At 44.2% G+C, this 27734-nt stretch overlaps 1 protein-coding gene across 1 annotated transcript; it reads right to left on the bottom strand.

The window, feature by feature from the left end:
• On the bottom strand, positions 1–26217 carry LOC143988799 (F-box only protein 25-like; the record flags this gene model as incomplete). Its single annotated transcript, XM_077488662.1, is given in 3 exon segments — positions 1–6009; positions 19287–19313; positions 26074–26217. Coding segments are annotated over 3 exon segments (261 nt in total), but the record flags the coding sequence as incomplete, so codon positions are not given.
• Positions 26218–27734: the final 1517 nt, after the last annotated feature.

Raw genomic sequence — 27734 nt, 5'->3', positions numbered from 1 at the left:
TTTAAAATTAAGAATTATTTTATTAAAATTTTCCTTCAATTAGACAAAAATCATCAGACACAATGCATGTGCTTTACATTTCAAATATACGATAAAACATTTTACAAGCAGTTCTTTGCAATGACTTTTAGCAGGTAGTATCTTTCTACAATACATATTACCACTTCTTCAAATATGCAACAGCACAACTTTGAATTCAAATCACATTTTTTCACTTTTTTACTCTGAAAACAAGAATAGAGCACATTTTCTAAAATTATATTTTGAAAAAATAGAATAGTATACTAGTAATAGCATTAGAAAAGCAATGCCCTTTAGAACAAAGAATATGAAAATGATATTGGTCATCTACCGTGCATTTTAACGCTTGCCTCCAAGTTTGCCACTAGATGGCACTGATGAAAGCCATGAGTTAAAAATGCCAGAGAATCCGCCCCATATATTTTGCAATACCGACGTGCAATCTCATTTTCACTAGATTAAGCATTCACGGTTTACTGGGGCTAATGTAGACAGGCTTACAGCCTGCTGCTGTACGGTGGGTGACCTTCCAACATTTATATATGAAATCAATCTATCATACATTTTTCTCTGCACTTTGTGCAGAGCTACGGATTTTGTCACGTTTGACTTGTTGGGAAACATTTTATACAGGTTGCAATCATAGTCCCTGCCCCATTTTTTCATAGTCACGTCTGTTACAAAACACTGCGTCACAATGGCTCACATAGAGGGCGTATTTAGGATCAGTCAATCATACTTTCTACAGTTCATAGATCTGTCCAGATTTTTGTGAATTAACATATCAACTGTAAAACTACAAATTAAAAAGTGTCTAAATAGTAAAATATGTGCATTAAGTGTTATAAAAAGGTGCCACATTGTCTGAACAATTCAACTTGAAAATAATGCAAGTACAGCCCTAAGGCTAAAAGATTCAATGTAAATGCTTACAGTAGATCTAAACCCCAAGCAAAAATGGTATTGATGGGAAACAACTTTTTTTTTTTTTTTTTTTAAATGTATCGTTTTCCTCTTTTTGGTCCATGAAGTCAATGTTGCTTTTCTGTGAGGTTACTGCTACATGTGGGTGCACGTTGTCCCCTAATGATACTGTGGGGCTGACTCTTCTTCAGGTTCAGAGTATGGATGCAGGCTGAATGTGTAGGTGTCACATCAGTCTACAGTTAACAGGAGGGAGAGCAGTCAATGGTGACAACGCTGGTCCCCCATATATGTACAGTGAATAAGCGTTGTCACTTTAAGACAGGAAGGCAGCCTGCACACTGAGGGATTGGTAAGCTGCAATATATTACATTTTTGTTTTTCATTTTGGAAGAACCAAACAGTCTATGCAGATCAGAGAAGACTTCACTGACCACTGCAAAGAGATGCATGTTAAAAAAAGAAAAAAAACAAAACAAAACACGAGTTGAATTAAAAAACGAGGTAGCGGGGCTGGGGGGGGTGGTTCGGCCAGCCACAGCGTGATCCCTTTTGGGGCGGCAGGACTCCCCCCCCCCGGCTAAACCCACCTCCAGGCATGGGACATTGACCGAAGGTCATCTGGTGCCCATTTGCTTTTGGGCCCTGCTATCCTTTTATTAAGTCTGGTCATGTAATCACATCTTCCTAACCTTAACCTGGTTATTGGCTTGTTCTATTATATTGTTACGATGTCTTCTCATTCACATGATGTCTATCGTTTTCATAGGGGCGATGAGCCCCATTATATTGATGTATTTCCATGTACTGTTACTCTTTATTCGAAATAATAAAAATCTACTGAAACGAAAAACGAGGTAACCACTTTGCATCATTTCCTTATATATAGGAGGCTCAGCTCCTGACAAAACCAGTGGAGAAATGGCCGAGGAACCTTATACTTTCCAACAGAAAATATATATAAAAATAAAAATAAAAATAATAATAAACTTAGTTCCTACACAGTAAAAGATACATATTTTATAAAACTATAGTCTGTTTTTACCATGTGGCAATTTAACACACAAACATATAGCTAAGCAGAAATCTTCCCCAAGTGAAAATTATTTTATAAAGTTTTGCAAGCTAAAAAATAAAAAATTAAAATAATAATCCATCAGATGTGCAAAAATATATATATATATATATTTTTTTTTTTTTACACAATGTGTACTTGTATATATTTATTCCTTTAATATATATGATAAAGTACTTATCTGAGTCATCCTCAGATAAATTAAATAAAGCTACTCAAAAAAAGGGGTGGATTTAAGCATGATTGCACAATTATAATAATTTAAAGTGGATCTATTAACAATTTTAAAAGTCCGCATGAGTAAATCCCTGACATGACAATATACAGAAACAGTAAAAAAAAAAAAAAAAAATAAAAAAAAAAGCTAAAAATGAATGGAAGATGTGGTTTCTTCGTTTCCCCTTCCTCAGTGACCCATTTAGTTTTACGGCGGATCACAAGGTAGGGGCCATCAGGGGTCTAATCAGTAGGAGGCTATGAAAGTTGTTTTGTCATTGGCCAGTCACAGTGTGAGAGGCAGAAGAAACACTGAGCTGTGCAGGTGGGATGGATTCTTACAATGGCTGGTCCCAGGTGGAGAGGGAGCAGTAGAGGGCTGAGCTTTGTATGACCTGTTTATACAGACAAGAATAAAAAAAGGTCCACTGAAAGGGCACTGGATCATCTATGGGCCAGCATTAAAGTCCTCACCCTAAACAAAATTCACTTGCCCTTCTGGGGAAAAAAAAGATGAAGACATTGTCATGGTGGGTACTGCGATTTCTTGTTAAGTCTACTTTAAAGCTGGCCCCATATGGATCAAAATTTGGCTGGTTCAGCAAGGGCCGCTGAATTTTCCATCCATGCATGGTCGTACAGAAGTCTCACTACCCTATTGGCCTTTCACTGCTCGATCACTGCTGCAGGATACAGTTGGCTGCGCTGACAAAATCTCCCCACTGCCATAATACAATAGCTCAGCAGGAAGGATCTCTTATACACATCGAATGTGTGGATGGAGGAAACAAGTAATTTTTTTTATTTAATCCATTGAAAAAAAGACTTCTGTGGGCTGCTCAACACTGGTATTTAAATCCTTGTATAAATTCATGACTGCTTCTCTTTAAGTGCAATTGCTAGCAGCAAGGTTTTGTATTGCAGAAGAGACTCTGATAGTCTTTATCTGTAACAAAAGTTTCCTACCTACCTTCCTACCTGGCTGATTGAACATTTTGCATGTTCGCCATCTCAGCCAAAATGAATTAACTCCCATACACCCGGGCTGGCCAATCAAGATGGCTGAAGACCTAAACTCAGAAAAAGACAAGGTAAAGGGCAACAAAGGAGCTTGCAGACTTTGTATCCTTGGGGCAGAGATAATGAATGCTTTAATGTAAAAAAAAAAAAAAAAAAAAAAAAAACAACAACTCTGTAATAGACCATGAGTGATAAGCAGGCACATTGAGGTTAGGGCGATTCCAGTAGTACATTTTGTCTGTCTATGGTGTTACATCATGTGTGAACACACTACCCATCAAAATATGGCAAAAAAAAAAAAATGAATCTCCATGTTGGAAGTTACACAGGTTTAATGATGTCATCCCCTCGCTTTACAAGACAGGCTTGAATAGGTCATCATGAGCGGTTATATTCTCCTTGTAACTCAAATCATGGGGATGGGGGGGGGGTTCTGCAGTGGAGAACAGCACTGAATGAAAGTATTGAGGGGCCTGGGCTATAAAAAGGTTGGTAACTTTTCCTTAAGTTGGCAAAGTCAAAAGAGTCTGCTTAAAAAAAAATAAAAAAACTGTGATGCTTAGTCTCTAATCAGCTTCAGACTTTCAGAAGCAGAGACTGTACTTATTTTAGAGACTTACAAAAGAGGACCCTTGTTGAGAACTACAAAAGCGACTGTAGTTAGACTCTAAGTGTAGAAGACTTAGCCTCCTTGTCTGAGCCCCATTAGGAAAATTTTTACCTGAACAAGAAAGAATGGGGATGGTTGTCACTGGAACAGAAGTCACAGACAGCTGGATAGTATATCCCCAAGTTTTACTGGCTTCTGTCATTTTAAAAGAACTGGCTCCTCTCAGGCTATAGGACTACAGAGTGGTTATGTACACTAGGGGTGCTTTTTGAAGAGTGAGGACTACTTAAATTTGTTAACTGGTCATGGGCCACAATGAACTATGGCGTTTTACTGCCCCCAAACCATGAATGTAAATGAGCCCTTGCTGTCCTAAACCATCTAATAAGGCTGTTTTCACACTGATGCACCCACACCCGAGACTTACCTGCAGGTAAGCTGCACTGAGTCATAGATTTCTATTACATATTGCGGGTGTAGTGCACTTTCAGAGAGCGTACCAAACCTGCAAGATATAATAGAAGCATATGGTTCAGTGCAACTAACCCACAGGAAAGCCTCAGGTGCATTGTGCTGCACCCTCAGATCTGTGTGAAAGCAGCCTAATAACCCTTTATTATGCCAACAAGCCCACTGCAAAAGTGCAGTGTGATGTTTAATACATTGACCTTTTCCTCTCCTAGCTTCTGCTGGCATCACTCTCCAGGCTGCTAGAAAGGTCCTAGGTGAGGTGCACTTTAGATCACTCCTCCTAGGACAGGAGCCAGGGCTACAGAGGAAGCAATAGGCTTATGCGGCGCCTGCATCCGCTGTGGCTGCCTCCATTAACGGCACTGGCTCTATACACTCTGATGCCCTGTGATGGCAGGTAGGCAACCCGTTGATCGCGATCTGGGCTTGCCGACGCACCATTGAAGAGCAAGGGCATGTGCTTCCCTGGTTTGAGGTTGCGGGCCACATCAGAGGGCTTCACGGGCCAAGCATTCCCGGTGTAGACCCTAATTTTGGGGAGGGATTTAGGGAAACACAAAATCGCCATACTTGCCCACTCAGGGTTGCCCATTCCAAAGCCTGTAAGCATGACATGGAAGTGTGTCAGTGGCTGCTCTGCTTTAACTTACATGGGCAACTGCACCCAGAGCCCACAGATATTTAGTAGGGGAAACAAAAGGATTTGGATATACAGAGCCTTGGAAATCATTAGGTAAAAAATTTAGCAGCATCTATAATTAGTACAAATCTAAATTAAGTTTTCTTTTTTTTTATTAATCTAGGTAGCAAAACATACCACTGCCTTTTGACTAAAGGAAAAAATAAATAAATAATAATAATAAAAAAAAAAAAAAAAAAAAAACACATGCGTGGTTCTATTAGGTGCCTGCCAAGTAGTGCAGAAAAGGCTCCTTATAGCAGAAGATTAAAAAACAATTCATGGTAAATCTCAGCATTCTACTCTAATGGGCAGTAATTGATCACTGTGTGTTGTGCCCCCTGTTGCTGAAAAAAAGATCAGGTGCGGTTTTTGGTGCGCTGGGGTACGATGGCAACACGTTCAACTCAACATAAGTCAGTGTGCATGTGTTAAAGCACCACAGGTTTAACCTGCCCACATTCCCCCAAAGAGTATCAGCTTTGATTATAGTGTTCAGCATCCCTTCTAAAAGTGCTATACCTGGAGTAACCTGGAGCAGCTCATGATTCCCCTGATAAATATATTCGCCCTGAATACCAAGATTTAATAATAAAAAGTGCACATAAGTAAAATCAAGGTGTGCAATATTATTCTGGAACTCTTTAAGTCTGTAGTACCATATAGTATATACAGTACAAAACCATCTATTATATTTATATGCACACTATTTAGTGTAAAGAAACAGGGAATACAACAAAACAATAACAGTAAGTTTCAGATAAAACAAAATTTGGTCTTCTCACCTGTACCATGGTCCAGCAGAGATACATTTTCCATAAACATTTAAACTACCAGCACAAGTCCTTTTAAAATAACCTACATCATTCATACACAAATTACTAACAGAACAATGAACTCCATTTAGAACTGGAAAAGGTCAATAAAGTGCTGTGGAGAGACCGGCGTAAGACATCTACTGGGATCGTTAGCAGTGCAAGGATGTCCAGAGTCCTGACAGGAGAAAGAAAACCATAAAAATCCCATAAATGAACTGCTGCTGTCCCTTACATAAAAAAAATAAAATTAAAATTAAAATAAATAAATGTATACTAATATATATATATATATATATATATATATCTATATCTCACACACAAACATACATACACTCATAGAAATGGAGGGTCTAGAATTTTTATCATAGGTGTATTTTAAATGCTAAAGACAAAATATCAACCAAAAATCCAGAAAAAAAAAGCAAAATACAAATGTTGTAAATTCCGTTGCAGTTCAGTGAGTAAGCTAAGTATTTGATCCCCAACCAAAACATGACTTGGTACTTTGTAGAGAAACCCTTGTTGGCAAGCACGGAGGTAAGATTTTTCTGGTAGTTAGTGACAAGGTTTGCACAAATCTCAGGAGGGACTTTGGTACACTTTTTTTTTTTTTACAGATCTTCTCTAAATCCTTAAGGTTTCTTGGCTGTCACTTGGCAACTCGAAGTTTCAGCTCCCTCCATACATTTTCTATAGGATTAAGGTCTGGAGACTGGCTAGGCCACTCCATGACCTTATTGCACTTCTTCTTGAGCCACACTTTTGTTGCCTTGGCGGTATGTCACAGCGCCGCTCCCCCCTATGGGAGATCGGGAGACGACGGACCGCAGTGTCCGTCGTCACCCGATCCGATAACGGATGGAAAAATAGCTTTTTCCTCCATCACACTTTTTCGGATGGGAGCGGGACGGATGTCAGCGGACATGTCACCGCTGACATCCGACGCTCCATAGAGCTCTACGGAGCATCCGTTCAGGTGAAAAACTGACAGGCGGACCTGAATGGATAGTCCATGTGAAAGGGGCCTAAGACAAAGTAGAGTACTGAACTGAACTGGCCAGCAACGAGTGCAGATCTAAATCCCATAGAGCATCTGTGCAGAGATCTCAAAAACAGCAGTTGAGAAAAGGAACCCTTCCAATCTGAGACCTGGAGCAGTTGGCAAAAGAAGAGTGGTCCAAAATTCCAGTAGAGAGGTATACAACTAATTGATGGTTACAGAAAGCAATTGATTTCAGGTTTTTTCCAAAGTGTGTGATACCAAATACCAAAAATTGAGGGTGCCAATAATTTTGTGCAGTCCATTTTTGGTGTTGTGCTTGGAATGTGTCAGATTTGACTTTGTTTCTCCACTTTATGTCATACCAACAAAAACAAATTAAAGAAACATTTGTAATTGCAACATTTTTCTGGACAAAGTGGAGCATTATCTGAAAAATATTTGAATATAAAAATGTATATTCCTTCTATTTATATCAGCCTTTCACAACTTTTATACCTAAATTTCAGGTCTCCGGGACACTAAAAACGTTTGTGCTTCTAGATTCTAACCATTCCCCATTTCTTTATAGATTCCAATTTATGCAGCACTGATTATTAAAGCAAACACACATGCAAACTATAAAAGGTGTCAATCTGCTACTAAAGAATTGCAACCTCTGTAGAGACCTTCCTAGGATTCCACAGATCACTGGCTAAGAAAAGCAGATTTAAAAATATACAGAAAATGAAATGACTCTTCAACTAATATTTTCTCTGATTCTATTGTTTTGCATGAAGGTCCCCAACAAAAAATCTTCCCATGCTGGATTTATGTCTTTCTGAGCCAGTAATGAGCAGTCTGCATAATCAGCAGTAACAGTGGGTTAGGGCAAAGCCATGTACCATGCTTGGTACACCTATGGGCCTTTACACTGAAATTGATATGTATTTTATATTAATTATTTATTTTGTTACATTGGTAGAAATAAAGAACCCCCTGAAGAAGTCTGTGACCAGTTCGAAGTCGAAATGCATTGCGGTATTTCCCTATATTAAGTGGTTTTGTTATAACATGTAAAGAGAATCTGGGAACCCATAAGGAGAGATCTTTGTTTGAATGGAGATACATTTTTCCTAGGATTGCAAATTTAGCATTATTGTAAAAAACTTGCGGATCTTTATTGCCACACCAAAGCTCATATTTTAATCCTATTATGTTTATTTATTGTGATATGTGTCACCTATAAGCAATAAACATATTTTGGAGAAAAAAATTCAATTGACGTCTCTCAATTAGCTGCTAAAAAAATCCCACGGGGAACATTTTCATATTTTCTTTCGTAAAGATTTCAGGGATGTGCAGCGCTTTTTTTGAAACCCAATAAAATGTTCAAATTTTGTCCTAGGGCAAACCCATGTACCATGCTTGGTACACCTATGGCCTTTACACTGAAATATTTTTTTTTTTTTTTTCCATAAAGATTTTATTGAAAAGTGTAACAGTTTACAGGAACAGGTCAACATAAGTGAACAGGTACACGTCAAGAGGCCAAACACACCAAGGAAATAATGCACGGTGGGGGAGCAGCCAACAGGGACCTCCCAACGGTACTAAGCAGAAGAATAGGCTTGAATACTGTTCCAATCACTATATCAGTACTACATCAAGTTTAATTATGATGGCTTCACAGCCGCGGGAGGGGGACAGCTCGGGTGGCTACCTGCGCCCACCCGAGAAACCCCAGGGAGAACAAAGGGTATAGGGTAAGGGCAAAGGTAAGTGTCGAGAGAAAAAAGAAAAAGGGAGACCTGAGAGAAGAGGTGTCAACAGGGGAGGGGTCTTGGGGAAAGAAGAGGAGGGGGGGGAGGGAGCAAAGAAGTGAGAGAGAAAGACGGAAATGGGTGGGGGGAGAGGAGAAAGGGAAGGAGAGGGGGGAAAGTGAGGGAGGAGGGAAGGAGAGAGGAAGGGGGTGTGTGGGGTGTGCGGCCTCCCGCCCCAGGGGGGGGCTCAGGGGAAGTAATAGACGGTTGGTAGAGAATCAGGTGGAGGTCAGCCTTCAGCCAGGAGGAACATGTTGTTTATACTCAGGAGTAGTTGTGAAATGAGACCAACAGGCCCACGTGAAGGAGTATTTCTCGAATCTCTCTTGGGAGATGTGGATCAGCTCCTCCATGCCAGCAATCCTGGAGATAGTCGAAAACCATTCGGCCAATGAAGGGGCACGCGTAGACCGCCAGTGTCTGGGAACACACAACCTGGCAGCATTGACCATATGCATGGCCAGGGATTTCAAGTAGGTTCTCCGAGAAAGGGAGGTGTGATGGAGGAGGAATTGTGCCGGAGTGTAATCAAGATCAAGAGTAGTAACGGCTAGGATGAGTCTGTGGACTTCCCTCCAGAAGGGTTGGATGATCGGACACGTCCACCAAATGTGGAGCATTGTCCCAATATCAGCGTTGCATCTCCAGCAGACATTCGGGGTGGAGGGGGAGAACTTATGAAGGCGGGAGGGGGTCCTGTACCATCTGGTTAAAATTTTGTAACCATTCTCCTGTATGGCTACATTCAGCGAGCCTTTATGAGTATATTCATGGACTCTAGTCCATTCCGACGGTGTTAGAGGAGTCGGTAGATCCCTATGCCAGGAGGATTGAGAGGGGGAAAGGGTCGGGGCAGCCGGGTCCGCGATGAGGGTATACAGGAGGGAGACAAGGTGTTTTTGGGGTATCTTACGGTTGCATAAGTCTTCAAACGGGGTGAGTGGTCGTATCCACTCCTTCAAAGGGGCCCGGGTGGAAAGAAAATGGTGAACCTGGCGGTACGTCCAAAACGAGAAGGAGGAGGCGTTCGGGAGGCTACGAAGGGCGTCCAAGGAGAGAACTTTGCCCCCCTGGAAAAAATGAAGGGCCAGGACGTCCTCAAAAGGCCAGACCTGTCGAAGAAAGCTGGGTGAGTAACCAGGGGGGAAGTCAGGGTTGAATCTCAGTGTGGTTAAGGGGCCCGGGGACGGCGCAATAGGTACGGAGGCAGAAATTTTTCTGCATAGCATCAGGGAAGTGTGGATAAACGGGTGTGTTGCGAGGGAAAGGGGCCATTGTTTTGGGAGCAACCAGGGGAGGAGGTGAATGGGGACTGTGGAGAAGGCATCTTCTAGAGATACCCACAGTTTGTCAAGAGAGTGGATATGCCAGTCCGCTACCCTGGTAAGGTGGCAGGCGACGTAATACTTGTATAGGTCTGGAAGGGCGATCCCCCCTTTGGATTTGGGGAGGGTGAGCCTGGAATATTTGATCCTCGGGGGGGAGTCTCTCCACAAAAAGGACGAGCAGACCTTCCGGTAGGAGGAAAAGAAACTACAGGGCAGGGCCATAGGGATGGTCTGGAACAGGTATAAAAAGCGGGGCAAGATGATCATTTTAATTAAGGCCGCTCGCCCGAACCAAGACACGTTAAGGTGGATCCAGTCCTTAAGATAGGTTTGGGTGTGGGTCAGGACCGTGTGGAAGTTAAGGGAGTAAAGGTCAGAAAGGAGGCGAGGAATTTTGATGCCTAGGTATGAGATAGCGGTGTGTTCCCAATGGAAGGGAAATGCTGCCTGGCAATGGGATACTTCCCGGGGGGGTAGGGAGACATTTAGGGCTTGGGATTTGGAGTAGTTGATCTTAAGGTTGGAGATCTTACCAAAAACTTCTAGATCCTGCAGCAGTGATGGAAGAGAAGTGCGCGGCGCAGTCAGAGAGAGCAAGATGTCGTCCGCAAAGGCCGAAACCTTGAGCTCCCTCTCCTTAATCGAGATCCCCCTAATATCCGGGTTCGTTCTGAGTTTATTCAAAAGTGGCTCCAGAGTGAGGATGTATATCAGTGGTGAGAGGGGGCAGCCCTGACGAGTGCCGTTGCTGATAGGGAAGGCGTCCGATAGGTGGCCGTTGACTCTCACCGCTGCAGTAGGGCCCGCGTATAAGGTCATTATAGAAGCTAGCATGCGGTCGCCCAGGCCCACCGCTGTTAAGACTGCACGCATGTAGTCCCAGGCCACTCTATCGAACGCCTTCTCGGCGTCGAGGGAGAGGAAGAAACCAGGGGTTTTGGAAGAAGTGAGCCAATGGTGAAGGTTCAAGGCGCGGATAGTGTTGTCCCGAGCCTCCCTTCCCGGGACGAACCCCACCTGGTCATTGGGGATTAGGCTGGGGATCAAGGGGAGCAATCTGTTGGCTAAAATTTTGGCATAAAGTTTGATGTCAACATTTAACAGTGAGATTGGCCTATAGTTTGCTGGCAAGAGGGGATCCTTGCCCTCCTTGGGTATCACAGTTATGTGAGCCTTTAACATTTGATCTGACTTCACCTGGGGGTCCGCGAGGGCATTGAAGGTGAGAAGAAGGTGCGGGGAGAGGGTGTCTAGGAAAGATTTGTAGTACTGGAGGGAAAAACCATCTGGCCCCGGGCTTTTGCCAACCTTCATCTGCTTCAGTGCAGTATCCAGTTCCAGGGAGGAAAATCGTGCCTCCAGAGATTGAGCACACAGGGGAGAGATAGGGCTGGGGCTATGTGACGCGAGAAAATCTGCGATAAGAGCGTCCCGGGCCGCTCTTGCGGTCTGAGAGAGGGGAGAAGGGTGAAGGTTATAAAGTTTGGTGTAGAAGTTTTCGAATTCCTTCGCAATATCCTCATTTTTAGTAAGTAAGGATCCCGAGGGATGTCGCAGGCTATGGACAGAGGGAGATAATTTAGCTGATTGGACCGACCGAGCCAGGAGACGGCCACATTTGTTGCCGTGTTCGTAAAAGACCCTTTGGCCTAAGACATAACGTCTTTTAGTGCGTTTGCCCAGCTCATCTGTGAGCAGAGTGCGAGTGTGTATCAGCTCATTGAGGGTAGCTTGGGCCTGAGATAATTTGTGGGACGTTTCCAACGTCTTCAGCTTAGTCAAAAGGGAGTTCACGCGCTCCTGGTGTAGTTTTTTGGCTTGGGAAGATAGGGCCAGCAGTTCCCCTCTAATTACACATTTATGGGCCTCCCAGAGAGAAACCGGGGAAGCAACGGACCCCGAATTCTCCTGGAAGAACAGTCGTATGCTCGAGCGAATACGCTCCAGGGCGAGGGAATCTTTAAGCAAGGACGGGTTGAAGCGCCAGGTTTTAGTTTTGGGGCAAGAATCGGGGAGGGAGAGCGTGACGGTGATAGGGTGATGGTCAGAGAGAAACATGGGCTCAATGGATGAGTGTTGAAGGAGAGGGAGGTCCCTCTGGGACAAGAAGAAAAAATCAATTCTGGAATATTTTTGGTGGGGAGCCGAGTAGAAGGTGTAGTCTTTGGAGGAGGGGTGAAGCGTACGCCAGGCGTCGTGAAGTGATAAAGCTTGGAGCTGCGCTTTAATCTGGCGGAGGGCTCTGTAAGTCAGCGAGGATGTCCCAGTGGACGTATCAAGAAGAGGGTTCAGAGGGACATTAAAGTCTCCCGCTAAAAGAAGCAGCCCACTCTGGAAGGAGGATAAGAGGGTACAGATCGTGCGGAAAAAGGTTACCTGGTGTTCGTTAGGGCAATAGATGTTGGCTAAAGTAATCGGTGTAGAAGCGTAGGTGCCCTTAAGGAAGACATACCTGCCCTCCGGGTCTATCAGGGAGTCGGAGAGATGAAAGTTAGCGTGCCTGGAGACAAGGACGGACACACCCTTCGTTTTTGCTGCAGGATTGGTGGCATGGAAGGCCGTCTTATATACGTGGTTCGAGAGTTTAGGTATAGCGTCAGAGCGGAAGTGCGTCTCCTGTAAGAAAACAAAGTGTGCTTTAAACTTGGTCAATGAGGATAAAACTTGAGATCTTTTTTCCGGTAGGTTGAGTCCCTTAACGTTAAGGGAAACACATTTCAGTTGCAGGGGAACGCTATTCGCGGATGAAGGCTGCATCCTGAGGGGTTGGGCAGGTGGAAAAGGTTTGTGCCGGGAATACCGGAATAGAGGCTTATAGAGGGGGACGTGGGGCAGGAGACCACAGACCCCGGGGCAAGGGAAGGAGAGAAAGGGGAAAGGGGCGGAGAAGCAGAGATGAAGAGAGAGAGGACAGGGAGTTAGGGAAAGGTAGGAAAGGGAAGGGACGGGCAGGGGATCAGGGGGGAAGAAAAGGACAAAAAAAAGACCAGAGGTAGAATTAGACCAGCTATCTACCTAGAGGGACGGGTGGTGAAATCTGGTGTGTCAGCCTAGTCTAGGAGAGACTGCTGTGCGGGAACAGTGGGGTAGACGAGAGAAACATGACGTTTGCGAACCAGGGAATCTAGGTGAGTATGAAAGGGGTCCCGCCCATTTGTATTGGGGAGGGACCAGGCGTATAGGGGAGCCTACCAACAATAAAGGGGAATAGGAGAAAAAGGGGGAAGGAGGGTCTACTGTTAGGTATTAGCGACTATACAGAGAGTAATAGAACGTGACGGAGCCGTGGCTGGAGGTGAAAGAGGCATGTCATGGGTCTCAAATCCTAGAAAGTGGAGTAAGGATGCACAAATAACATAACAACTTAACAGATAAAAAAGAAACAATATTAACATCAGTATAATAGCCTAAGACTGATAAGCCAGAGAGAAGTCTCGGTCGAGTACCTACCCCATATGAGGCGGGGGTTGGGGGGGAAAGGAGGGTAAGGGGGGGGGGAGGTGGGGGAGGACGGAGGGGAGGACGGGGAGGAGGGCGGGAGGGGGGTAGGGGTTTGAGGGGGGGAAGTAGGGAGGGGGAAGGAAGGAGAGGTAGGGGAAGGGAGGGGGAGGGCAGCAAGTATAAAACAGAGAGATCCAAAGAAAAAGAGGGTTTTCAAAACCTCTCCCCCCCCCTCCCCCCACCCACACATCCAAGCAATGATACATAGTACCCGGTATAGGGGGGGCAAGCGTAGTAAGCCAAAGTCCGTGTCCGTCTCTTACTCTTCCAGATGAGAAAGGAGTCTGCAATTAGAGAATTTGGAGCCGGGAGGGAAGCAAACCTCGGGGGTTAGAGGTAAAATCAAGGTACAGTAGAAAAAAGGGGGGGGGGTCTCACATGCATAGGTGAATCCCCGCAGAGCAGGATTATTTCACAGAGGAAAGTCGATGGATTCCAAGAGTCCGGACGGCAGCAGGGGACGTGGGATCCTTGTCGAGGCGAGAAGTCCCATTTCTGGAGTGAGGAGTGTTGAGAAAGGTAGGTGAGAGGTGGCCAGGGAGACACCTGCGGGCCATGCAGGGCGCAATGGAGCTTGGTGGATGGAAGCCAAAAGCAGTCGGTTAAGGGAGCACGGGGAAGGAAGGAGAGAGGGCGAGGTGGACAAAGGTGAGTCTCGGGGGAAGGGCAGGAGGGAAGCGGGGCAGGGTACTCACTCAGAACGTAGAACGAACGGCTGAAATCTCTCTTAGTCCTCCAGGGCTTCGCCTCGTGCTAGCGAAGGTGAGAGGCTTCGTTGGCGCAGTTCCCGTCGGAGAGGACGGTCGTTAGGAGACCTCGGATCCAGGCGGCGATGTCTCGAACGTTGACGCGCGGCTTTCGGTGAAGGATTGAGAGACACAGGACGCCAGGGCTCCGTCGGAAAAAAGGTCGAATACCAGTCCGGGAGTTCGATGAGTGGCAGGTCAAGTTGGTCGCAGAAGGCTGGGAGATCCTCTGGGGTGCGAAGAAGTGCAGAGCGCCCTCTGGCTGAGGCTGAGAGGCCAAAAGGGAATCTCCAGCGGTACTGGATGTTTCTAGAGCGGAGGGCCTCCAGTAACGGACGGAGCGCTTTCCTGTTCTGGAGAGTGATCTGTGAGAGATCCTGGAAGAGCTTCACATCTGCCCCGTTGTACACAATACGCCCCTTCATGCGAGCTTTTCGAAGAATTTCCTCTTTCAAAGGGTAGTTGACAATGGCACAGATGATGTCTCTGGGTGGCTCAGAGTCTCTGGGTGGGGGGGCGAAGGGCCCGATGAGCCCTTTCCATGTCGATAGGGGAATCAGCGGGGCGCTCCATGAGATCATTAAATATGGCGCATAGGGTCGGCTGAATGGCGTCTGGCTCGATGCTTTCGGGGACACCCCGGACCCGTATGTTATGCCTCCGACCGCGGTTGTCCAGGTCCTCGACGTGTCTGTGGAGTTCGAAGACTTGAGAAAGCTGGGAGTCATACGCGGATTGCACTTGGCGGATGGCCGCCGCGTGGGTCTGAGTAGTCTGCTCCACGTTGTCCATGCGGCGGGCAACTGCCAGTAGGTCCGTCTTGAGGTCCGCGATCGCTGCAGTCACCGTGCACTTAATGTCCTGGGCGACTTTCTCCAGATCAAGGAGGCTCGGGGGTTGGGAACCCCCAGGTCCAGGTATGGACGCCCCGGGCATGTGGGCAGGTGAGGATCCGTCAGGTGAGGCCGGGGATTGGGCCTGTGAAGGCTCGAGGGCCTGGTAGCGCTGCGACCGGAATATGTCCGGGATGTGCCTCCCCTGAGCGGTCTTGGGCTTCTTAGGGGTGCGGGAGGTGGACGAGCTCCTGGTAGACCTGTTCATAGCAGGGAAAGGAGGTAGGCTCCCGTGTAAGCAGGCAAAGTATTCCCGGGACGCAGGAGCTCACTCGTTAGGCATCCATCACGGTCTCTGTCCAGGCCACGCCCCCTACACTGAAATATTACATTAAGGGCGGCCAACATTTTCATTGGGGAGAAAGACAAGTTAAACATAACATGCATGCATGCAGTTAATATGCTACCGTTTAAAAAAGGTAACAGATGGGATTAAAGAATGACTCTAGGCAACAAAGTAGAATAAGCTGCCACTTTACCCAAGGCAAAATCTGCTCTAGGGCTTTTGGTTTATCTACTATCTCTGGGCATACAGAGGCAAGGGGCATGAAAAGTGTAGTTAAAAGGACCAGTGAGGAATTGGGGGGGAAGGATGTAAGTGGAAGGCAATAAAGGGTGATAACTAGGCCACAAGACCCTCCAAAAATAGAGAAGAATACATGGACTGGGTAGGAAGAACCCCACAGCATTTCCAAAGCAGCTCCTGAGTAGGCATGAGCTTCGGGCAAACCCAGCCTGTTCAAGGTTTGCAGTTCGGGGGGAACTAAAGAAGTAGTTTGGCCACCAAAATTCTTAAAGCACAGCAGGGTCTCTGAACCTCCGTTAGCTGGTTGGATGTGCCAATAATGATGCTTTGTTATGCCCCCTCACTATAAAAAGATATTTCACATTGGTCTGCTTCCTGGAATAAGATCTAGACATCGGACAGCTAGACACATTATCTTTGCCCAGGCGAGGTTTCAAGAAGTGCATCCATTTAAAAAGAAAAATTTTAAATTTTAAAAAGAAAAATTCTAAGAGCTGAAGAGGAATGGGGAGGACACAGAACAGAGGAAGTGCTATTTGTAGGTGAAGTCCTGCTTTAAAAGTTGACTTTTGTTTCAGGGTGTCTTTATTCATTTTGGGGATTTATTGGTTGGTGGAAAGGGCCGTTTTTATAGGTTTTTTTTCCCCCTGAAAGGCCAAAAAAAAAAAAGAAGAATAAGAGCAGACTTGTTTCAAGGGTGGTATTTTGCAGGTTTCTTTTGGGGGTTTATTGATTTTTACTTTATGTTGATGGGGCCTTTTTAACTTTGATGCTCAAAAACACAGCATTGACTTGTTACTGACCATCTGTTCTTGAAAAAAAATAAAATGAAGTGCAAGAACAGTGTGCACCTAAATTACTTCACGTTAGATCATTCACATTGAACATATCTCCTTTTCCCCCAGATAATAATTAAAGAATATGTAAACCCAACATTTCATATTCCTGATATGTGCCCGCTGTACCATGTACTTGTATGAAAAAGCATTCTGTTCTCTTTGTATTGCTGCCTTTATGTGAAATCCCTGGTGTTCCTGCCAGTCCCCTTGCTTTCCCATTTAAAACAAAAACAAAAAAAAAAAAAAAAACAAAAAAAAAAAAAAAACACTGACATGGGCATTAGAGCACAGCGTGGTCAGTTCTCTAGTTGCGCTGGGAACTCAGCCTGCTCTCCTACAATGACCAGGCTTGTTCTTACACTGCCCTCCCTGCACAGCACTGGGAAGATCAGTGGGCTGCTGCTTCTCCTCCCCCAATGCTTATGCAGCCAAGAACAGAGGGAAAGTGATCGCATATATTTTTTTAATTTTATTTTTGATAAATAAAATAAAGTAGCTATAATTTTTTTTCTATCTATATGCAAATGTCCCTTTCATGCCCATTTTTGTAACTTTTTTTTGTTTACACAGTATGAGGGTTTACAATCACTATAAATTGAAAAACGGTTAGGTCCATTATTCCAGGTTAGATTTCTATTGGTCAATTTTAAACTGCTCTCTGATCACCTACAGTCTCCTAATTTTGGTGGTAGAATCCCTTTGTATCCAATAAATGTGTGTAAAATGTATATTTAAAATTGGCCAGTAGCAGGAATGTTTTAAACTTCTGTGCCATCTGACTCATTCATGGCGAAAAAAAAAAAAAAACCTCCAAAAAGAGCAAAAATCGGACCATATAGAATTAATGGGGTTTGGCACCAAATTCAATGTTTTTACATTTTAGGCAAGATTCGGCTAGCCCCATGTGACCTGAACACAGACAAATTGGTGACAATACATGAAAATGAGATTCCATCATGTAAACAATATACAAACATGCATATGGAAACTAATCTTTTTTTTTTTTTATTACAGGCAAAACTAGCAAACCAATAGGCTTCGTGACTGAAAAAAACATTTGTAATTAAAGTGACTGAAAAGCCAAAACTTTATTTTTCACATTTGTGCAGAATATTTAAGGGTTAGAACCCTTAGAATGGGTTATGAAAAACATTGTCTCTAGTACAGAAATGGGGGGGGGGGGGGGGGGAAGACTGTTCCAGCGACAACTATGTAAGTGGGGATATCACCTTGCTCTGGAGATTTCCTGTAACTTTCAGCTATGTTTCTGGCATAGGCAGTGAGAATAAATCTCTCTAAAAGCTATGTTGCGAAACATCCTCTCATTGGAATTTAGAAGGGAATATAGAAACAAAATGCTCCAATAACGTGCACCAAACAACGTCCTGTGTGACAAAATGTGTAGGGTGGAGCAGTTTGCTAACATTGCTTTTTCGTGATCCCCGAAGAGCGGGTGTTTGTATGCTATTGGAACATTTTGTTTCCATATCTCCATCTAAATTCCAATTAGAGGATATTTGGTGGAGAACTACCATAAATGCACTGTCCCCTGGGGAGATTGTATGAAGCCATTCCCGATGACACATAATTAGATGATTTGGTTCTGTGCCGTTTAGACCCTTCTAGAGAGTTAGAAGGTCATTTACAGTGGGTAAGTGTGTACTTTTTCTACAAGAGGTGGTGGTTTTTCACAAGGTTGATGGATACTCAATAGGTTTGTGAAGCCTTAAGAAGAATTCTCTATCACTTATGTGGACTCTTATGGTGTAATATTTTGAATTTTTTTTTGGTGCATAATAATTGAATATAATATAATTTATCGATTTTGATAGTGCGGCTCAGAAATGAATGAATGATTTAGCACACTGTGTCAAATATCTCACGATTGAGTTGCTGCTTTACACATCATTGAATTTCTTTTTGCATATTTTACATTACACAACTGCAGTTTTTGCAAGAATTTTATCATTCATTATTTTTGTTTGCTTTCATTTTACAGCCATAGACCTTTTTGGTGGGTTCTCTGCAATTTTAACTTTGTCTCCTTAAAATCCTGCATTTTTTGTCAACTGCATATGTATTCATTTGAAGCGGTTCCTGACCATATGAATACTGAATTTCTTTATCGTTGGTTCAACGTTCTTGTTGATCTCCACCCGATTTATTCTCCTCAGTCACATGGAGACCCACCTCCATGACTAAACCCCATAGGCGGAGTGAAACATGTGGGGGAAAGTGACATGGACGAGCCACGCTGAGGCTGCTCTCATTACCATAACTATTGGGATCTGACTGTGTGTAGCATTTGAGGCTACTTCCTTTCTCTATATTGAATAGAACACGCCAGAGCAGGCTCCTTCCCAGCCCGCACCCCAAGTGCCACCGGACTTGAGACATACTGGAACCTGGAGTGGCACCCCTAATTTTCTGGAGTGTGGATATTACATTATTGGAAGAATTCCACTTGAACCACTGCCCAAGCTTAAAAAAAACAAAAAAATTTTTGGCCTTACATACACTTAGAACTGGAGAATAAAATGTGTTGTAGACTACAGTAATCAGATGACACTGAGAAAAATAGCAATGTGGCATTTCTGGATGAGCAGCTCCATCTTTGCTCTGATACGTTGCTCATATCAAGATCATTCTCTCCCCTTTATGCTTGAAAATTAGGTTACAGAGTGAAAAGGAGAAGCTTGCTGGTTGCTAGGAGCACCTCAGATAGTAATCAGTTCAGAAACTTTCACTCATATGGCCTTAAACATATATGGAACATACACACCATGAGATATCCCAATAGAAACATGCACCAAATACCTTAAATATAAGAGCTAGCTGACAGTCCTTTACACATAAAGAAGAAGACAAGCAGAAGAGGAACAATGAGAACCTTCATATTATAATTATCATGCTATCATAAATTATAAGACTGTAATAGATTACCACTCAAGATCAGAGGATGGCTAAATAATTAGCAATAGTACTGATGACATGATCTGCATGGCATTTGTATGTTCTCTTCAGAATACAATTGGATGGACAATTGATTTGATAGACTTTTAGGAGGTCCACAATAACACTACTACAGAATAAACACTTTACACTAAGCTTTGCTGGTCGCCAAGCAGAACACAGCACATCAGGGAAAACACAACACACACATACATACATACATAAAAAATTTATTATGAAGGAGGAGAGGAGGATAGGTCAGTTGTTGCATAGAGAAAGAAGAAAGAAAAACAGGACAAACAGCTTATTCTCCCTTAGCCCTGTGGGCTCTTTACTGGCTGCTGAATACAGTGTGAGTTACAGCAACGCACTCAGCATGTGTAAAAAGTAAAATGCAAATGAACCGATTTATCCTATCAATTTTAGGTTACTGTTGCCATTATTACATGCTAGCACTAGAATAAAACACCTATTTTTGCACCTATCAATATGACCATAACTCCTAATGTTCTTTGTTTGCAATCAAATCCATTGTCCCTCTGTCCTCTCAATTGTCCATCTTGGTCTGATGAATAGATCTCTATAATTAGATGTATTTTCTAAATGTTAAGAATGTACTATTAATAAAATCAGAAACTTCCATCTCAGTTCAGAGCCAGAAGTGGGAGTGGGTACCTGTCTAAACCAGGTACCCGCTTACCCTCCCCCCCCCAAACATGCCATGTGGCAGTGGAAATGGGGGGGGGGGGTGGGGAATAGACAAGTGAAGCTTCCCCTTTTTAGTGAAGCTTCGCTTTAAGCTAGGTCAAAACTTGATCAGTGGGTAGCTTTGCCAACAGTTTCCCCTTTGTCAAACCCCTAAAGAAAAATCGAATAAGCCAGGCGCAAAACTGTCCATTCAGGAGGTAGCTGCTATTAGGGTATTTTAACAGCCAGCAGGGCTGACTGTCAAAATGCAAGACCTGCAGCATGATAACCCATCCCAACAAGCTGTGTAGAGATTTTTACCGTTTCGCCTACATAAATCTATGTGTGTGTCCAGCTTTAGTATAAGCTCTGAAGAGACCTTTATATTAGGTGAGCTGTCTGACATTCATTTTTTTTCTCTCGCTTTCTCTGGTTCTGGGTAAAATTGCTTATTGTTTTAGGGAACCTATTAGGGACACCCTGATAGCTAGGAACTGGCCTTTTGTTTGTTTTATGTGATTGACTTGCTGTACAAAGCCCTTTGCATTAAAACTGTTTGTTGCGGACTTGCTGATTTCCCCCCCCCCCCCCCCCCCCCCCCAATATACCTGTATTGAAATTTCCTTCAATAAAATCTAACAATAATGGTAATATATTTTCATATAACAATTGAAATAAACCATGTAGTAAAATACAACAAGACATCAAAAGTAACTACCCAGCAGAGATAACTGGATGGATTGGCTGTGGAGGGTTCCTAAAAATGAAGGAGTTGGAACAAAAGAGGGGGAGGGTAGGGGAGGTTAGGGTGGTACACCAATTATAAAATGAGAGAGAAAGAGAATGAGAGACTAGGGCTTGACTGAAGTCCTGAGGGTATAGGGAGAGCCCCATAGTATGAGAATTTTTTTTTTTTTTTTTTTTTTTAATTTAGGAGTTCCTCTTGAGATAATGTTGATTTCATGAAGGCCTGCCACCTGGAGTAGAAGTGTGCATTGGATGCTTCGTGTTTGAGGCTGGTGTTGAGTTTGTCTTTGTGCAATAAGTGTAAAAGTTCCAGTTCGATTTGTGACATCTTTGGACACCATTTTTTTTAAAATGGCTCTTCTGGTGATTAGGAGACAGATCAGACCCAGTCCTTGTATGGTGGGTGGGTGTTGGGGGACCATGGCAGTAGTTGATTGTTCCAGTACCCAAAGATTAGGGAGGTAGTTGCAGCAGGGTTATATCAAAATATATAGGAGATTACTTGATCCCAAAAGGTGGAGATGAAGGAGCATGCCCAGAAATCAGCGAGTTAGGGATGGTCTTGGCTTGGTGGCACAGGGGCAGTTGGCGGTGCCCTGGTTGCTTTTATCCGAGAGGAGGGGTATATAGGCACGGTGAAGAATTTTTAGGTTGGGTTTCTCTCCATGATTCGTTGGGGGATCAGTTGTTGGATTTTTTTGTATCCTAGTAAAGTTTATCTACTATTTTGGTATCAGGAAAGTCTCTACCCCAGTTTTCTGCTGATGAGGATGCGATCGTAGGAGTGGTCTTTTGCAGGAGAGGTTTGTAGGCGTCAGAGATTGTATAGGAGTCATCTTGGAGCAGTAGTCTGTAATGGTCACTTTAAATCTCTTGCGTTCCTCTCTGCACGAGTTCCGTATAAAGCCGACACATTGCCCAAAGTGGAAAGCATGAGATTGGGTAGGGAGAAGGTTTCAGCGATGACTGAAAAGTTATGGGGGCGCCCTGTTTCCACACTGCATAGAGCAGAGAAATTTTGTGAGGCCTTTTTGTTGCCATATGGAAAAAAGGTTTCTGCTCCATTCCCATTAGAAAAGCTTGCGTTTCCCTTCATGTCCAGGCAACCTCCCGATCCAGGGTGAGAGTTTTAGGCTTTTTCTTCTCTCCAGGCTATGGCTGTGTCCCGTAGGAGAAGGTTATGTTATAAAGGGTGAGGGAATAGATTTCCATTTGCAGTGAAGAAAGGCCACCAAGGAGTAGGGGTGACATCTTCCCAGGAGCGAGAGGGGCAGATCCATCCAGTTTCCCAATTCTTGAGATTTTTTTTGACGGGGGGGGGGGGGGGGGGGAGGGGTAGTTGAGGTGGTAAATAGAGGAGGGTAACTTCCCTATTTGATGCCTAGGTAGGTTATGTGTGATTTGGCTACTGTGAAAGGTGAATGGTGAGCCCAGGGAGGGTTGGAGAGGGTGCCTATGGGGGAGGAATTTGCTTTTGCTATGGTTTATGAGTTGACCCAAACACAATCTAAATTTATTGAATACTGTTTTAATAGTGGACATGTCCGAGGAGGGATTAGCTAAGAATATGAGAAGATCGTCTGCGAAAAGTGATGTGCGTAGTACGTTTGCCTGAATACCGATTCCATGTAGTGGGCCTTTTGAGTTAAGTACCGAGATAGGGGTTCTAGCGCAATATAAAAAAGGAGTGGGGGATAGGGGCATCCTTGTCTCGTGCCCTTGTGGAATTCATCCGAGAGGAGGCCAGCGGCCACCAGTCTGGCCGCAGGGGAAGCGTACATAGCGTTTACGCGATATTGAAGGGACCAGTGAACCCTATTTTAGACATGGCGATTGAGAGCCATTTGAAACTAACTCTGTTGAAAGCCTTCTCTGCGTCCAGAGTGATGATAGCATAGTCTCCCCCCTGGGTTGCATTTAGCATGTTGTAGGACCATCATTACTTTTTGGTGATGTTTAAAGTGGCTGTTCTCCATTTCACAAAGCCTGATTGAGTGGGGTGTATCGCAGAGGGAACGATGGTGGCTACAATTTTAGAGAGTATTTTAACGTCCAGGTTTAGGAGTGATATGGGTCGGTAGGAACCCGGTTCTTGGGGGGTCTTTGCCCTTCTTTGAAAGCAATTGGATGATGGCCTGATTCCCCTTAGGTAGGTAGCCTGACCATATACCACTGTAAACCTTGAGAAGGTTTCTGCTATCTTTTATAAAATTCCCTTGTAAACCCACCAGGGCCCAGGGCTCTAGAGGGAGCTAGACTGTGAATAGTTTTAGATATATTTCAGATAGAGAGGTGGGTGCATTTAGGGCCTCAAGTTGGGAGGGGGTGACCGTGGTATACATATTCTATTGAGGAAGGATTGTACAATTGTTTTGTTTAAGGGGTCCTAAGCTATAATGATGAATAGTATTGTAGCATGACTGTTGATTTCCCGTTGTGAGGATTTTATAGTGCCTAAGGTGTCTCATAAGGAGGAGACATGGGTTGGGCGGAAAGGGCCTATGCAAAGCCTTGCTAGCAATTTGCCTACTTTGTTGCAAAATTTGTGAAGCGTGGTGTCCATATGGGCCCTTTTTGTCAGTTCGAGTGTGTCTGCCCAGTTGTCAAAATCACTTATTGCTGCCTGCCATTAATTTGTGTTTTCAGGGGAGTCCACCTTATATAGAAAGCTTTGTGCCAATCAAAGTCTGGTACTAGCCATCTTATAGTTTGCTAAAGGTATTTTTTTATTTTTTTTTAAAGAAAGAAGCAGCATAGGAAATGATCCTGCCTCTAGGGAAGGCCTTGCCAGCTTCCCAGAGAGGTTTGGGTTGTCAGTGTGTAATGAGTTGGCTATTGAAATTGCTGTCCATGCTTTCTCCTTGTATTGTTGGAAATCAGAGTTGTTTTGGAGATAAGATGGAAAATTACATATTTTGGGGTTGGGGTTGAAGTTTTGGGTGGTTCTTGAGGACATTTGGGGGTGGATCTGTCATCTGTTGGGTGAAGGGGGGTGTTTAAGTCCTCCCCCAACTATATGTGGGATGTGTGGGTTGCATAGTAGCCAGGTGGAGAATTGTTTACCAGGGCTATTGGGGGCATATATATTGGAAATCACTAGATCCCTGTTTCCTAGGTGAATGTGTGGAGAGGAAATTACCCCGACTATCGGTGTCTATGGATATGACTTCACAGGGGAGGTTTTTGTGAATCAAAATGAGAAACCCTGCTTTGCGACTGATTGTATTTGAGCCTTTTTTTTTTTTTTTTTTTGAGGGTCTGAAGCATTTTGGAGTGTCTTTTCTCTGGCTTTTTTGGTTCAGGGGAGATTATTTGGGGTGACCCTGGACAAGGAATTGGAGTGTGAGTCAGCGTGAAGTGTACACAGGAAGGCTTCTGCTTCAGAGGGGGCCTTGAGGCGGAGAATTGCAGGGAAAGCTAAACTAAATTTCACCAGTCGCTGGTGGAGTTCTGTGCATATGTGTTGAAAGGCTTTCCTTTTCTTGGGAGACTTCGATGGAGTAGTCTGCAAAAATAAGAACTTTGATTCCGTCTATTTGAAGGCCTCTGGACTGTGTGAATGGGCTCTGGACAGGATGATGGCCTTGTCTGAGTAGTTTAGGTTTTTAGCGATGATCGGGCGGGGAGGTTTGTGGTCGGAGGTGAAGGCTCCCAGGTGGTGGGCATGTTCTACCATGCAGGGGCCTGGAAGGCCTAAAGCTTCTGGATGCGTCTAGTGCAGAATTCAGTGATGGCTGATGTTTGTAGGGATTCTGGGATGCCCACGAATCGCAAATTCGCATTCTTTTTCCAAATCATCCAGTTTTTGGAGTACATACTGGTTTGTTTTGTCCTGTGCCTGCTCTGTGGTCTATGCCTGGTATAATTCTTCCTCCACATTGGAGAGGCGGTGTTCAACCTTGTTGAGCCTGGTGGCTTGTTTTCCCATTTGTTGCTTAATCTGCTTCACCCCTGCATTCCCTGCCTTCTCCACTAAAGGCAGTTATCATGGGGGACAGAAGTGCTGCTACCGTCTGAGCTATACGCTCTGTGCTGCTGTCTCCCTGGTAGGAGGAGGGATAGGCACGGTGGGAAAGAGGGAGAAGCTGTGCCAGTCACTTACCTCCACTGTCCGGCGCATCAGTGCCGTGATCTGTCAAGGCCTAGACCGGGGCTTCGATTTGCGGCTGGGATGTCAGGGCTGTCTGTGATTGCGGCTGTTTTTTTTCAGCAAACCGCCCCATGGGTGTGTGGGGGTCGTCAACCGAGGGGGCTGTGGAGGGTCAGGCAGGTATTTTTATGCCGATTTGAGGGTTGTGCTGTGTGGGAGCTGAGGAGAGATGCAGCTACGCCTTGTGGCACCAGAACCAGAATTGACTTGTCAATTTAAAGTGCAGAAAAAAATGTTGCTGGGAGTTCCATCTTGTGCATGGATTATTGCTGCTGACACCATTTGAGTCTGTCTCCCTTGCAACATATTTTTATATACATACATACATACATACATACATACACACACACACACACACACAATACTGTATATCAGATGGTTCATTTCAAAATTCCACATTAAAGCGGTAGTAAACGCTAGATGTTTTTTTTTTTGTACCTTGCAAGGTAAAGGCATAATGTGCTAGTATGCATTGCGTACTAACACATTATGCTAAACGTACCTTAAAACAAAGCCATTCCACCGCTCAGATGTTAGAGCTGCAGGTGCTCTCATCTTCACCTGTCTTCCTTCTGGGTTCACAGACTCTGGCTGTGTGACTGGCCTGAGCCGTGATGACATCACTCCCGCATATGCTTGTATGATGGTGGTACTTGTGGTTATAAGATGTTCAAGCACAGTATTGTAGCATCTGAGTTATCCGTTAAACAGAATAGCATCTTAAATCTCACTCCAAAACACCAAACATGTAAAAATCATAAGCCATTTGTATTGTATTTTGGCCAGAATATCTTAACACACCACCAGCTTGAAAAGCCCTCAAGTCTGGCGAGCCCAATCCTGAACTCTTTCCGACGTATGAAAAAAAGTTTCACTTTATAAAGATATATGAGCTTAGTCCCTGACCACATCAAGCAGGACGTGTACTGTATCAGGGTGTAATTTGGGCCTGAGCTCAGGTCACTCATATATATTTGTGTAAAGTACCAACTGTGTGTTGTACTTTGTGAGAATCCCAAAGTACAAAACACATTTTGTTACAATGAAAATGGCTATGAAATCTTTTACCTTCCAAAAAAGAATGCTGCAGTGACGACACAAGTGCAGTGTATCTCCATATTCTTCCCTTTTTGGATAGAACTTTTGGAGTCTGAAGAACATCTGTTTCCAGTCAACGACACCTTTTTCTGTCAAGATCAAGTGTTTGTGAAACTAGAAAAAAGGACAAAAGTTGAAAGTAAAAAACAACATATCGCTTTATAAAGAAAAATGCATACATTTACCACAAGTAATATTGACAGATGTAATGAAAGCAACTTGGCTAACAATAAATGACATGGTCATATTTAATAACTTAATAGCTTCAAAAAATAAATATGTAAATGTTTTATAACCTCACCGCCCCCCCCCCCCCAAATAAATAAATAAAATACATTAAAAGAACAAAAACTAAAAAAACGCACACAACAAAATTAACAGAAACGCTGCACTTCTTCCTGGAGGAGTGGAGGACCTGAACTGTGTGTACACATCCGATATTCAGTCTGCTATTGGTTTTCTAGTTAAGTCTGGTAAACACAGGGTGAATATCGGCCAGTTCAACAGAAACTGGCCAACATTTGACCAGTGTGTTCATAAGGCTGGCTTCAGTCGAACGGGCATGATGGAAAACCAGCATCCGAACGGCACTTGCAGCCAATGGCTGGGAGCGATGACCAGTGTTTTCTAGTGGTGGTGGTGGTGGGGGGCAGCCCCCTGGCAAAACACATAGCTCAACGGCGGAGATCGCTGTACTACTATCACATAAGGATCTCCAACCAAGCTCTTCAGTTTTTGGACCAGGCATTGGGTGTGAGCGTTTTTTTTACCACCCACATTTTGGTGTGAGCTGCAAAATGATCATGTCACCATGATCACAATAGTATATAGAAAAGAGGGCGATGCAAGACTGCTGAACATGCTTCTTCAATATAACATTTTAACAATCACTGGGAAATAAAGCATACTGTGATGGTAGTCTGTTACCCTAGAACAAGCACTGTCACGAGCCATACAATCTCTCTAATGACCAGAGAGTCCTCATGCAGGAATAAGTGTTTTTCGGCTGCTAGCGGGGTGCTTTTAACCAGGGCTGGTGCAAGGATTTTTGACACCCTAGGCGAAACCTAATTTTGCCGCCCCCCTCACAGCCTCACCAGCGACCATCAAATGCAGCCTCGCCAGCGACCATCAAATGCATCCTCGCCAGCGCCCATTAAATGCAACCTCGCCAGCGACCATTAAATGCAGCCTCGCCAGCGACCATTAAATACAGCCTTGCCAGTGACCATTAAATGCAACCTCGCCAGCGACCATTAAATACAGCCTCGCCAGCGACCATTAAATACAGCCTTGCCAGTGACCATCAAATGCAGCTTCGCCTGCGACCATCAAATGCACCTCGCCAACGACCATCAAATGCAGCCTCGCCAGCGACCATCAAATGCAGCCTCGCCAGCGACCATCAAATACAGCCATGCCAGCGACCATCAAATACAGCCTTGCCAGCGACCATCAAATACAGCCTTGCCAGCGACCATCAAATACAGCCTCGCCAGCGACCATCAAGTGCAGCCGGGGGGGGGGGGGGGGGGGCAGATCAGTCAATATAATACATATACACATTTTAAAACTACATTTCATTGTCATCACATATACAATCTCATTAACTCAACAGTTTTTACTTAGCA

The sequence above is a fragment of the Lithobates pipiens genome, unplaced genomic scaffold (assembly GCF_037356315.1).
Source record: "Lithobates pipiens isolate NorthernLeopardFrog02 unplaced genomic scaffold, aLitPip1_a1.2 Scaffold_18, whole genome shotgun sequence".
Classification (NCBI taxonomy): Eukaryota; Metazoa; Chordata; class Amphibia; order Anura; family Ranidae; genus Lithobates; species Lithobates pipiens.
The sequence above is the reverse complement of the archived record's forward strand: the minus strand, read 5'-3'. Positions and strand labels throughout refer to the sequence as shown.